Source organism: Crassostrea angulata, chromosome 7, assembly GCF_025612915.1.
Source record: "Crassostrea angulata isolate pt1a10 chromosome 7, ASM2561291v2, whole genome shotgun sequence".
Classification (NCBI taxonomy): domain Eukaryota; kingdom Metazoa; phylum Mollusca; class Bivalvia; order Ostreida; family Ostreidae; genus Magallana; species Magallana angulata.
Window position 1 is genome coordinate 15,560,968 of NC_069117.1, and position 14,361 is coordinate 15,575,328.

At 36.0% G+C, this 14,361-nt stretch overlaps 1 protein-coding gene across 3 annotated transcripts; it reads left to right on the forward strand.

The window, feature by feature from the left end:
* Window positions 1-379: 379 nt before the first annotated feature.
* LOC128192611 (monocarboxylate transporter 14-like) lies at window positions 380-12,763 on the forward strand. Of its 3 annotated transcripts, none has more exons than XM_052865421.1 (7): window positions 380-538; window positions 7,793-8,116; window positions 8,216-8,359; window positions 8,463-9,515; window positions 9,628-9,915; window positions 10,004-10,129; window positions 10,240-12,763. In XM_052865421.1, the coding sequence occupies exons 2-7, from the start codon at window positions 7,852-7,854 to the stop codon at window positions 10,449-10,451; spliced, it is 2,088 nt and encodes a 695-aa protein (XP_052721381.1). In that variant the 5' UTR covers window positions 380-538; window positions 7,793-7,851; the 3' UTR covers window positions 10,452-12,763. The 3 variants fall into 3 exon arrangements, with proteins under 3 accessions (XP_052721381.1, XP_052721382.1, XP_052721383.1); XM_052865422.1 differs by lacking the exon at window positions 380-538 and adding an exon at window positions 4,301-4,555; XM_052865423.1 differs by lacking the exon at window positions 380-538 and adding an exon at window positions 4,301-4,531.
* Window positions 12,764-14,361: the final 1,598 nt, after the last annotated feature.

The following is a 14,361-nucleotide window of genomic DNA, read 5'->3' on the forward strand; positions in this document are numbered from 1 at the left end:
TCAAATATTCATATTTTTGTATATATATTTGTTTAGACAAGCATTAATAAATACGTAGAAATTCTTAATATTGATAACACTGTATAATCTAATCATATCTGTGAAAAAGCCGTTTCTATTTATATCAGCCAACAATGGCGAAACCCGGTGTCCTTTGCAAAGAGAAGCATAGCGCTATGGCATGCATTCAGAAAATAATCGGACCTGCAAGCTCATTGCACCTTCTCAGATATGCTTTATAAAACATACATACTAAATTTGAATGAAAATGCAATTTTCGATTTTTGCAGAATTTTATTCTCACCAACATGCGATTTCAGGTACTATAAATAACAAGGTCAAATTACGTAGTGATGTCAACCAATCAAATTGCTGATTTCTGCGTAAGCCCTCCAGATTTCACCGGAGCTAGAACAGCTGATCGGCAAGGGTTGTTGAGAGTGTCGGTCGGGATTTACACCGTACAAAAATGAAACCCAGTACAATTAATAGGATGTGTGAATATACTACACACTGAGAGACCTTCTTCATGTGAGAGGTAAGCCATTTTTTGTCAGTTTTTGTCTTTTAGAGGTCATTTCAATGAATTCTTTGTTCTCGCGTAGATTCTCAGCTGATCGTTCATAAAGATGTTCTATGTATAGGTAGTCGACCGGTATTTTATGTTTTTTTCAATGGCTAAATGGATTTATGTACCAAATCTGCAAAACTCTGTTTAGCTTGCAAACTGTCATGCTATAAAATTGGTAGTTTTAGGAGAAAAACTGCAAATGAATGGTGTTTCCTGTAATGTATTAATTTATGCACTGTTTGAAATATTATAATGGCAACTGAGAGTAAAAAATGTGCTGCGATTAGCAGGATTTGCTTAGATTTATAGATGATTTGAAAAGTATGACAGTTTGTTTGATATGACATGTATATTTGTAATTGTTCATAGAACCCACTTGTCATTTCCAACATGATGTCATTTAGTAGAAATATCTTAAAAGGAATTTAATTTGGGGAGAGTTTTCCCCATTTTCCGTTAATTATCATAATTTATTTAAAATACAAAGGTTTTTAAAGCTGCTGTAGACGAAATGATCTGCTCTTGTTCGCAGCCTCTGATAAAGAAACAAAAATTAAACTCTACATAATGTCGGTATCAAGGATAACTACATGTGATAATTTTGGTACACTGTAATAGCTTTTTAGCTATTCCCCACAGATAAGTTCCGCTATTTGAGCGATTGGTAACTGCTTTCTTTTTAGAAGTTTCCTGTTCATATTTGAATTTGCATTGAGATTGCCATCTAACAACAACTTTTTCTAACACTATTTAACAAACTTCAGTTTGTTTATTAATGCACTTTTAAAGTTGACAGTTGCAATCAATTAATATTTCTGAGGTGATGGGAGTTATTATTGGTTTTGAGTAATACGGAATTTTTTTTTTTAAATTTTATTTTCTGTTGGTTTAATTAATTTCAGTAGCATTTCAGATCGGCAGTATATTATTGCTTAACTAAGCTCGATATTCATATATAATTTATTCTTAAATTTTAAAAAGCATTTTTTGTTTAGAGATTTTGAATTTTCAACAAACATTAGGGCATTAAGATTAATGACTAGTTCAATTCATTTTGTGATTGATGAGAATTAAGTCATAAAAGTTGACAGATCAGGTCCCGCCGTCACTAACTTTTCTCAAGTAATTTTCAGTCTCGAACCTTGGGTTTTACTTAAAATATATGCAATTATCTTTCATTGATATGAGCTGATAACTGAGTTAATAGAAATTTCAAGCTGTCCGATGGTGGCGGTGGGGGCCAAGAATCTTTTCGAAAGCAATGTCTCGTAGTTTGCAAATTGAATTTTTATGATCGTACATTGGATTTTCAAGAGAGGCACATTTTCATTAAAAATGTGTAAAAGCACATTGCAATCATGCATCTCTTGCTTATTACGTCTTACTGCAACACTGCAGTGTGTGTTTGTGATTAACTTATATGCACTGGTCACTGTGTGAGAGTAAGAACTGAGAGGTCTTTGGCAGTGCACAGTGTGGAGACAATATGTCTGCTCTGTATGTTTGATATTGTGATTATAACCTTTGTCTTGTCAAACTTTCCTGACCACCGCTACGGTGACTAAATTACGTGTAGCTTAGTTATAGAAATAACACGATACATGTATCGTTATTAATTTGTAGCCATTCTCTGTAAAATGTAATTATGAATATTTCGTGTTCATTGTTTTACCTTTATTAAGATAAGGGGTATTATTAGTTGTGCTTATTTCCTTAATCTGTTATCTATTTGTTAGGAAAGAGATATTCTTGAATCGTGATTCCATCCTATTGCAACATGGGAGCGAACATAAACGGTTCTTGAAGAGTCTCGGCTTAAAATAAAAAAGGAGGGGGATGTGTTAATTTAAATTCTTATTAAAGTTTTCTGTGATTATTTCCTGTTGTTTTTGATTCCGATTGCATTTACAATGTAGCGACATTAGTTAACTAGAGATGCGCGTCAACATCATCTTCCCCCGCCATTCTCAGCCACCATTACATGTATACATGTAGCAGCGCCTTTGTCTTATGCGCCATATTTTTTTCTTCAGGATTTACTGTGGTACTTTTTACTTCAAAGTTTGGTTTGAGGAAATGGAAGGACCATCTCTTTAACAAACTTGTTCATATAAATCTATTCTATTTCTTTACTCCGTAAATTCTGTTTTTCGGTTGATTTGGGGGAAATGAATTTGCATGGGTACAGATTTCTACACCAGGTTTGATCTGTTGGAAAAAGTGTGATGTGTTCAATTTTTTAGATAATAGAGTTGGTCTGTAGAAAGGTTAATTTTGTGTAGTTAACAACCCTCTCTCTCTCTCTCTCTCTCTCTCTCTCTCTCTCTCATCAAAGTTACCAATGCTATTTGAGAAATATCGCACACTCGGCATTTTCCGTTTCCACTACCTCTGGCTGACCGTGTATCTGTACCTTACATAGAGTGAAAATATCGTTTGTCGCACTGATTACCTCAGGTAACACTAAAGCTTTGCTTTTCATGTCACCTGCCATCCTTTCAGGCTGATCGGGTTTTGATATAAAAAAAATTCTGGAGACGGGCATTTGCTGGCCTTGAATTGGGGGCAAAGGGTCGTTGATGAATACTTCTTTTTTTTAGCTGATTAGGCGGTTTGGTGTCCAATGTCTTTGTCTCGATTTTTTTTGTTCGTTTGGTTTTTTTACGCATAGTCAAATTAAATATAAACGCACAGTCGTTGAAAACCCGAAAGAAAATAGGAATGATTGTTTAAACGTAAGAAATCAGTGTTCTGTCACTTTTAAATATGAAGTTTCGCGTGAAGTACATGTATATTTTGCGCAGTACATTTGAACAAACAAAATATTTCCCTTTCTAGTGCCTCAGATTGATATATAATGCAATGGCTGCAGAAGGAAAGGTCAAGGTCTTATGACTCACGGATCAAAGGCGCCTGTTGAGGCACTTGAGGGGGCATGAAGCTGAAATAAATGTCGAATATTTAAAGGGAACACAAAAGCTTTTGTTCTGAATATATAACCGTGTCGTTTTACTTATTTGAGCAAATGATAAGTAGATATTTATCGAGGTTTCGTGTAACAACTGATATATTTCAATTTGCTAACATCAGCAACTATAAATAACGTAAAGGAATCTCTTGAAATTGCCTTCATAAGAGGTTTTCCGGATGAATTTATGTCATGCGTTATTTAAAGATAGCTGAAGTCCTAACAGTAACTATAGTGTGAAGGTAAAATGTAGTCCTTAATATTCTGTAGTCCATTGAAACCAAAGACAATAAATACTCATATCATACAACACTGTAGGTTGTAACAAATCCGATCAGCGATTTGTTTGTTTGAATTAATTAAGTAGCTTGTCTACAAATTTTCTTTCCTGGCTATTTCACCACCAGGTTGAAATGGCGACATAATACGTGTCTTTTCCATATTTTGACGATTTTGTTGTCCTTTTTTATGGCAAATCTAAATGTTATCAAACATACATATCGTCGCAGTGACAGCGTATAGATCTAATAGACCTAGATACAGTGTTATTCATAGTTCAAAATACTGAGCAGGGCTCTTCAAAGAGCGTTTGGTAAATGCAGATTTGCCTATAAATTTATTAAAACTCGTCCCCTTTTAAACTTTTAGTAGATAAAGAGATAACAAACTGTTAAGAATTGTGAAAACCACAATATTCTTTGTCTAATTGTCGGACCGCTACACGTAAAGACCTTGCCCTTCGCAGGGAGAGAAGCGGTGACCCGATTTCTTTTATACGAACAACGAAAAACAACAAGATGGAAGTCGTTCCGACTTGACTAGGGAGAAAATGAAACAGATATTGTCAAGTGATCGTTTCACATAGTGAACTGGTTTTACCTTAGTTGATGTGTTTTGTGTGAAGGAAAAAAAAACAGTGAAATAAACTAAACGATGACAAAAATGTTGGATAATGGATAACCACGCGATGTGTACCTGTTAAAGTGGAAAAGGTCAGTGGAAGGCGTCGTAAAAGTGTAAGTTCTTCAACTGGAGATATGAATTCTTTTTTATGTTAACAAGAAACTTATTCTGTACGATTTTAAATCGATTTCAGTGCAAATTTCGCGGCAATTGCTTATTGATCAACTTTTAACGGAGTTTCCCCCTTGGAGGGCCTTCGATAATGTAGAGCACACCGGCCTTGTTATGGGCCTGCCGTATTACTCTTGGATATAAACGACAAAGATTCTATCTTTTATTGTAAAAAGTGTAAACTATACATATGAAATGTACTGTTAAAAGATTTTTTCCCAAAAAGTGCTGCAAAATGTAGAACAGCAATCTACATTTGTTGGAAAGGGGGCACTCGAAGGGATGTTCGCTTTTACACCATAAACGGGATCAAGCCACACATTATGCACATGTTTCGCTGTAAGGTCTACAGTTGATGCTGATTTTAATTAAGATTTTGGTTTTCTAGTTACAAATAAAAATAAAAATAAAGAGAGAAAAAGATTTTGTTTTATAAACAGAAAAATTCGAATCATAATTTCAACATGAGCTAGGGCTTTTAATATAACTGTTTAAAAGATTCTTAAGCCTCGTCTTCTGCATTATAAGAATACATTTTTTTTCAAGTAACTTGAGTTTAGCTTCTTATGATGGGTCATACTGGCATGCAATTTGATGTCCAGTGACGTGGATACTGAAGGGATAGGTAAATCGATTTATTTGCCCCAGAACAATCAGTAGATCTGCAGGAAGCCGCGTGTGTTATGACTTGTGGTCAGATGATGTTAACGACTGGTCATTTACTCAGTTACGACCGAGTTTTCCATTTCTGAACAGCTGTTGATGTCAATCGTCCGTCAGTTATCGATCAAAACTGGAGACGGAACTTCTTTGGGCATTCTTTCTATCTATAGCTAAAATTTCAAATGGGTCACTGGAAAAAGTAAGCACAAAGAGATTGATGTTTACGAATCATTAAAAAAAATTAGACCTTGACACAATTGAAACTATTATCAATCCTGGGTCAAACTCTGTACATGGTTGTGTAATTTAATATTCGGTGGCGTCACACCTTTTTCCAGGACATGATGTTTACCCCTAATACATGCTGATCTGTGGACTTACAACGATCGAAGTGTATAAACAAACGTCAGAGAAGCCGAAAAAACTGGAACAGACAACAGTCTACTATTGACTCACACCGTCGGACATAGAGCCACAGGACTTGTACACCTTGTCATATCACCCCCCCCCCCAAAAAAAAAAATCGTCCCAGTGTGTTTAGACCCACTAGCTGTCAACACTTGCTTGCCTGCCGTTACATAGACCACGCAATCGGATATAGTTGGCGCCAAATAACTGTCAATGTTCCGAATTGGAAAAAAATCGTACACCTCTCTCTCTCTCTCTCTAAACATGTATATGCCAAAAAGGTGTATGACCGTAGAGGTGATTCGACACTCGTACATACACATGCACACATTTGTTTAATTTTTGATAAGCAGCCTCTAGCTGACCGCTTTTATATTTACCTAACCCTAAGCATTGGCCGGTTATTCTCCTACAGGAAAAAAGTGGGGTAGGTACTAGTAATCAATTTTGGGGGTAGTTGCAACTGAACGACAGTCTGAGAGAGTGCATGTAAACCCACTCAACCATTTATGTTAGTAATATTTCATCACGGGTTTCCCGGATTGTCATAAGTTTCGGGCCGCTAAAGTCGTTGTGTGGTACGGTTTCGGAGAAATAAGAGAAAATTGGTGGTAGTGATGGTATATCTCTGTGTTAGCCTTCTTTCTGACATTCATTAAGAGTCAAAGCGCCTTGATATATAATTTTTTCGACACGGCTCAGATTTATCTATTCGGCGCATGATTTATGAGAATGTGAACCATATGAGGTCGCAAAGTTGTAAATCGAAATACAAATGATATAAATTACATATATATCGTACGATTTTTTGTCGATGGATTAAAATTTGTTTTTGTACCTATCTCTTCTGATGTTGCAGATTAGAGTTTATAAAAAAAAAGAGTTTAATACACGTTCTGGTGAATGATAAGCCTCAACAAAATATTTATACAGAACATAACATGATATGTGTTTCTGATTGTGGTACAATATTAATGATACGAAAAATATGTTTTCAAAGTTCTGTAGTCTATCTTGGTACTATTTCGGAGTTTCTTTTTTTTTGTGTTTTGTTGTTTTTTTTGTTGCTGTTGTTGTCGTGTAAATAATCAGAGTCAATAAAAGCAGGTGTGATGATAACAACCTTCATTAAACTAGACTTTCTGACGTCATGTCATTTTCGTGAATTAGCGCGAGCACTATCCACTCTTCTTAACAACCATATGGCCAAGCTTTTGTACATGTTACAATTATATGCGGTTGTGAACGATCACGCGCTCATCAGGCGGAACATATTCTGCATTCGGTCAATGTCGAGACACTAAAGATTTAATAATAAGCACTGGTAGTCGTTTCTGTCACAAAATATACGCTCTACATTTCTGTGAAGCAAAGGAGATTTAAAATAAACCTAGCTGCATTTGTGTGTGGTTAAGCGGATTATGTAATTAAAATACATGTTAAAGTGCTCGGAGTGATAGGACAATATCATTCGTGGGCTTATAGATAAATCACACCATCATAATGTATGCATGCGTTTAAAAAAATTTAATTTAGTATCATTGACTTTTTTATTTTATATTTACATATTTATAAAAACAAAAACAAAAAATGCAAACATATTATTTAATGATCTAACATTTGGTGATGTATTTATTTAGTAAATTTTTTAGAGGTCATATACATATGCCTTAAAAATACGCTTGATCAAATGTTTGAATAATCAATTTCTGTCTTGGCTTTGTACGCGTCTTGTGTGATAATGTTTTATTAGTTATGATTTAAATAATTTCATATTTTTAATGGGCCAGTGAGTGGGCGTTAACCTCGTATGTAATTAGAGAATATATGGACATTTAATTTAATTCGTATTCCAAGTTACAATTTCCGTACATACAGAACAGTTTTATGGTTTACAACGTAATATGTGTAGACAATTAATATAAAACAGTTAACACCATTCTGTCAAGTGAATAGAAACACCCCGCTCTGTCAAAGTTGACTGCAACAGCAGCGCGGGAACAGAGTACAGGTTGTCCCACATTAATCCCTTTAACGTCGAGTACAGTTAGGCTATAGATTAGACGCTGTATCTGGCAATTCCTTATCATATCCACTTCTCTTTGCAGGCTGTTGATGATGTAATGTTATAACTGGTTGACGCAGTCAACCAATAGTTACCTGGAAAATGACGGGCACCAAATTTTTAGACAATATTAGTGACAAAGACATTGAGATTGAGCCCGAGCCCGAACCCCGGGCCAAGTCCAGATGCCCGGATGGAGGCTGGGGTTGGGTGATCGTGTTTGGAGCATTCGTGTGTAACGTGATCGTGGACGGGATCTGCTTCACTTTTGGGATATATGTTCAGAACATTATAGACTATTATGGAGAGGACGAGTCAAAAAGTGTGCTGGTGGGATCCCTGCTGGTGGGGTGCTATTTACTTGCAGGTTAGGGGACGGCGACTTCATTCTGATTTTCTTTTAAATAATTAACGATGTGTTTTTATGAGATACGCGGTTTCTTTATAATTGATTCGCCTTTTCCAGGTCCGTTGGTTAGTGCGCTCGCCAACAAGTTTGGGTGTAGAAAGGTCACCATCCTTGGAAGTATCGTGACAGCTCTTGGTTTCCTTGTGAGCACACTGGCCCCATCCATAGAAGTGCTGATGTTCCTGTACGGAGTCGTGGGAGGTTGGTACAGTACTGTTAAAGTATATGTCATTGCTCTCAATGTGTACCTTTTCCGTACTCTGAAGTCAAAGAACTCACACATGTATGTCCTCTGTATTTTCAGGAATTGGAATGGGGTTGATTTATCTGCCTTCCATTGTCATCATTGGCTACTGGTTTGAACGGAAGAGGGCCTTCGCAACAGGAATAGCTGTCTGTGGCTCTGGGATTGGGGCCGTGCTGTTCTCACAAATCAACAAAAAACTCCTGGAAGAGTACAGTTGGAAACAGAGTTTGGTGATCGTTGCCGGTATAGTGTTGAATTGTGCTGTATGCGGAGCTCTATTTAGACCTATTGCATCGGTCTCTAAAAAACGCATGAAAAGGGGAATAGTAACTCGTGGCTCCATCATGAAAGCCCTCATTGCTGAGAAGGAACGACAGAGGACGATCTCTAATGGATCGCTGGACAACTGTATTATTACTAAGGACAACAGGCTTATTAAAATTGATAAAATTGACTTGAGAAATAAAAGTGTATCATACATAAACAGACTGAAAAAAGAACTGGGATTTAGCTCGGGAAGCCTGAATCGCAGTAAAAACAGTTTAATCATAACTCCAGTGGGTTATAACAACAATATGATAATCAACATTGTGGAAAGTGTACCAACAACGCCTGTGCAGGAAAAGAAAGACCTGACTTCCACTCCCGTGAGATCAACCCGCAGAAAACGTGATTTTGAACGCAGAAGAGATAGCGGAAACGGAAGTGGAAACATCGTTCCTGATACTCCTGCTCCCGAGAACTTGATGGAAATGTTGGAGAAAGAAGAGAGCGCCTTATCCAGACAGTCTAGTTTTGTCAGTCGTAATAACGAAGAAAGCAGCAATCTTTTGGATCCAAAATCCATTAAACAAACTCATTACCTGGGGCGTAGCTCGAGCAGCGTCAGAAGTAGCGCCAATACCTATCTGTCCCCGGAAAGTTTGATGACGTCATTGAACTCGAGCGTCAGATTCGCCGGGGAGGTTACAATTGATGAGATTGAGGAATACTCCTCACAGCGAGAAATCCCCGGATGGTGCCTCTACGTCTCCAATCTGTTTGATCTCAGCTTATTGAAAGAAAAGGCGTTTGTCCTCTACGCATTTACCAGCTTTCTTAGCATGTTAGGTAAGTGCAGCGGCTGCATATAGCCCCAAATTCGTACCTCAGTGTTCAAGTAAGTTAAATTAATAATAAAGTTGTATAGTGATGTTTATATAAACCATTTTTCTCCTTTCAGGGTTCTTTATTCCGTATTTCTTTGTTCCGATGAAGATGATGAATATGATGAAAGGAAAAGAAGAGCCTGAATTTTCAGACGATAGCACATTCATTCTCTCAATCCTGGGTATTTCCACAACAATAGGTCGTGTTTTGATTGGCTGGGTGGCCGATCGCCCATGGTCAAACACCTATTTTATTAACAACGGGTCAATGGTTTTGGCGGGACTTGTCACTGTAGTCTGTCCTTTCCTTGACGGAAATGCACAGATGACAATTTTTGCTGTTGGTTTTGGATTTTTTACAGGTGAGAAATTACTAATGATGAAACAATCGAAAGTGTTTGCTTGGCCGTTAAAGAATCAGACTTTATTCATTTCTCTCTTTATTTTCAGCCGGATTCCTCTCTCTACGCTCCATTGTCCTTGTGGATTTGATTGGATTAGATCGATTGACGTCATCATTTGGATTACTCCTGCTGTTTCAGGGAATAGCATCTATTGCAGGATCACCAATAGCCGGTAAGCCGCCTTAAAATTATGCTTCATGTGATCTGAGTGATCAAGATTCCGACTTGTGTTTTGATAAAGAATTAACAAACTCACTAACCAACGTCTTTGTTGTTTTATAGGTCGGATCATGGGTTGCACCGGAAGCATTGACTCTGTGTTCTACCTGTCAGGGTCGTTGCTAACTTTCGCGGGGGTTCTCGGCTGCTTCATGCCGATGCTGAAACCACGTGACGTTCACTCACATTTTGATGAGGAAGAAATGGTGGATTATCCTATGAATTCCGAGTTGGAGATGATTGAACAGGTGAAACTGCCTGACACTAGAATGTAGGCAGAGTGTCTTTTTAAATTTTTTTTTATAGTTTGTTAAATAAAACTGAAACACTTTAAAGACTAAATGTGCAGGGATTTTTGGTGCTGAACGTTGCGACTGCGGGACAGGCCGTCTGCTTTGAAGGATTTTTTTCTGTGACCTTGTGGTCAGAAAACAATAACAGAAAGAAAAATAACACTATTTTTTAATGTTGTGCGTTGAACGTTGTACAAATTTTGTGTTGTTCCTGTTCATGCGATTGTACCGTGTGAGAGAAGTGTCCGACAACGTCAAGTGCCACATCAACAAAGTTGATCTGTCTGTTTGGTTAGAGACGAGTCGTCACTGCTTATAAAGGATCTCAGAAATTAAGGGTGAACGCTTTGAACTATTTCACCGTGTGTGTTGGAGTCCGAGCACCTACAAGGTGCTCTCTGTATGCCAGTTTGGAGTGCTATTAATAGAACTACTCTCCTATGTTGAAGGTTTTTTTGTTACATGATCAAACTTTCTTGTATAATGGCAGATTTGATTGATATATTTTTTACGCTTCGAAACTGATAATGGCAAACTTCGATTAATTAGTAGAGAGATAGATATATCTTTATTATCTATGATCGTTTTTTGTTTCATTTACTTTGTTGGACAATTGAATGGCTAATGATATTGTTTTATAGTATAATAGGAGAAAAGATTAAAAATCTATTTACGTATACAAAAACACACAGTGCTCCTACCTTTTTGAATGCGTGCATAATGTTAGTGCAGTATAGTGCTACTCTCAATCACTTGTTTGTTAAGTTTGCTCTCTAGTATTCCAAAGAGACCTGTTTGTTAAGCAGGGGATGAGACAAGGAACTGATTTGGACAAGTTCAAGTGCCTTTGCATATAATCATGTGCAATACACATTAATTATCTCAACTTTCTTGCATAAAATATCTGCTCATGATCAACTGTGTAACGAAGAACTCGATTCAAGTCCTATATCATCGTGATTGATTTTAACACTTTGTTAACACTTTTTTATTAAGAAAAAAATATTGTTCATGTCTCTAACATTAGTTTTTACTAGGTTAATACGAAGGAAAGTTTCTTATGTGATTTCGAAGACTTTCTTCTTTTATGTTTAATCATGATATAATACGTTTTGTACGATGTCTTTTTTTTTCAAAGATATAACCCGCATTATGTGTATATTGTACCTTAATGGTTTGATAAAGACGGGCGCAGAAATTTCATTTGTTTTGTCTTCTGCCTACCCCCGTTGGAAAAAAAAATGATATTATTGTTATGTATTATATGCAGTTTGGTTTGCTTTGTCAGGGTGATCGTTACAAAAGTATTACAAGATTTTGTCACTAGAATGAATAACAACAGCTGCTTCTCGTTTTTAGCGTTTGACACCCTGATTGTATTCAATGTTCATTTAGTACTTCTCTTGTTCATAAATTTGCTGGTCAGTATCATATGAAAAGAGCTTTGGTGACCTTGACGGTTGTGAGTGATAGATTTTAAGTGGCGGATCCAAAACTGTGAGAGTGTTAACATGTATATTAACCTATTTTCCATAAACCCCTTTAAACGTAAAAATGTATTATAATTTGTGATACGTGTGAATTTTTTTCTGTGTAGATGAGTGTACAAGAGTATGAGCTTGTCCCCTCAGTTATATAAATGTATATATAGCTGACTTTAAAGTCAAAAAAAATATATAGGGCATTTATAATTTGTTTTATTGTACTTGTGTTATAATAAAATCATAAAAATACATGAACTTTTAAAACACATTTATCAATGTGAAAGTATCATATGAACGATGTGTCACGCACAATGTGAAGGACCCAGGAGCATTATGGGGCGGATCCAGGGGTGTCAATTTTATTATTATTTTTTTATTTCAATCTGACTCTTTAGATACGATTATATTATAGAATTTTTATCAAATCTGGATAATGGGTCCGCCCATGTTTGCTTTTTAATGAAATAGATATTTTTTACTGATTTTTTTATTGTTCTTCACAAGTGAGTGTCACTTTTTCCAAGGTTTTTAAATGTAACAATCCTGATTCCAGCTGGATCTTGCTGATATGTGGACGAGTGTAGAAAGAGCAGGTTTTTAAAAAGTTAAAAGGAATAGTAAATGTTTTTGACTTCGACGCCATAATGGTGCACTCTGTAAGATAGAGATACATGGGTGATGAAATGAATAGGTCGAACTCTAGTTTCTGTGTTTTGTATAATATGATGTCACTTTGTGATGCAATTTCAACTTGTTTATTGTGTACATCATATCTGTTGCCATATATATTAAAAGTTCTACAAAGAAAAATAGGGTTTTTATTATTTACGAATTTAGTGTACATGAAATAAATGACAGTCGTGGAATTTACATCTTGCGATGTATTTGTGATTTGTTTTTCATGATAACACGGATAACATTGACGAGAATATACACGTATATTTAAGATTAAAACATAATTATTAATTTTCTTTTTTTTACATCTACCATACATGGTTAACTTTGATTAATTTGGTTGTTACAAACTAAATAAGCAAGCAAATTCAAATTTTAAAAGAAGGCGAGTGCTGATATTAGATATAGTGCTTTTTTTCAAAATAACAACAAAGTACAAACTTTCATTAATCATTGGGGATTTCTAAAAACTAACTCAACTGAGCAAATCAGCCCATGCAAGTTCAACGAAAATTAATAGAGGGTCTTTTAACTTGTGTTTCAAAGCAACAGTGTTCTAAGGATGGGCTTTTATAACAATGTACATCGTTGAGTAGATGAAAGTTGTCAGAGGACACCATTTGTAAACAGCATGACTGCTGCTCGATGTTTGTTTGTAAGCGTACTTTAGAACTTCCTCCCCTTAGACCGAGGTTTCACGTATGCACTTAAAAGCCACCAGAATCAGCGTGATGTACTGAAACAACAGCATATCGTGCAACGGGTTGTGTGCATTTGCATGGGGTGAAAAAAAATGACACATTGTTATTAAATCAACATGCACTACCGGTATTTTCAAATGTATTTGAAAGTTAAAAGTTAATCCTTGGTTACATCAACTTTAATCGGCCAATCAAAATTTAATAAAAATCGGTGACCGTATTTCTTTTTCATTTCATATTTTGCATAAGAAGTATTGATTTAAAATGACCTTCTAGAATGAATTTATGTCCAATCACTTGAGCAAAATCGAACACTAGTTCATGAACTTTAATTCCACTTAGAAATAGATAATATAGTATGGTGTCGTGCTGTTGCTTCAAATGAAGTGATAATTGAAGTAGGTACAAAAGTCATACAGCCACAAAACTGCCTTCTTAAACTTAATTTGTGCTTAACTGAAAAGAAAAGTGTGGAAAAAATCTAAAAGTCTTTCATAAGAAGACTTTCCTTTTCTCTTCTTCAATCGTCTTTTCTTACGATGTCAATTTGGTCGCCAGAGAAAGTTGAAAGAAACACGAGTAGAGAAACTTCTGCATGGGTCGCTATGGTATAAAGAATTTTATTTTACCATAAGAAAAAATACAAATGTAATCTAAAGAACCTTTGGTGATCCGTGCTGGGAGGTTTTTATCACCGCCCGTCTTAATTCTCTTTTTCAAAATGTTCAGCCCAGTGCATAAACATGTCTTGGTACACAGAATGTTTTGAATTTCTTTTTATTTTTTTTTTTTGGTTACGCTATGATTACCAAAAGAATATTTTTTGAAGTGGAAGCAAAATATTGACAAATCAAAATAAACAAACACTTGTCATTGTAAGCATTGAGATCATGCCAAAAAGGTCATCTAGTGAAAAGGGCCAAGCTAACCTGACCACTAAGTCCACAATGACTAGCTTGTTTATCAGGAGGAAAAATCGGTCAATAATGAATTTCTTAACAAAAAGCTGTTTTGATGGAAATAATGAGTAAT

Coding starts and splice junctions, on each gene's coding strand:
- LOC128192611 (XM_052865421.1), top strand. CDS start 7,852: ATGACGGGCACCAAATTTTTAGACAATATTAGTGACAAAGACATTGAG. Junction 8,360..8,462: donor CCTGTACGGAGTCGTGGGAG/GTTGGTACAGTA, acceptor CTGTATTTTCAG/GAATTGGAATGGGGTTGATT. Junction 9,916..10,003: donor TGGTTTTGGATTTTTTACAG/GTGAGAAATTAC, acceptor CTTTATTTTCAG/CCGGATTCCTCTCTCTACGC.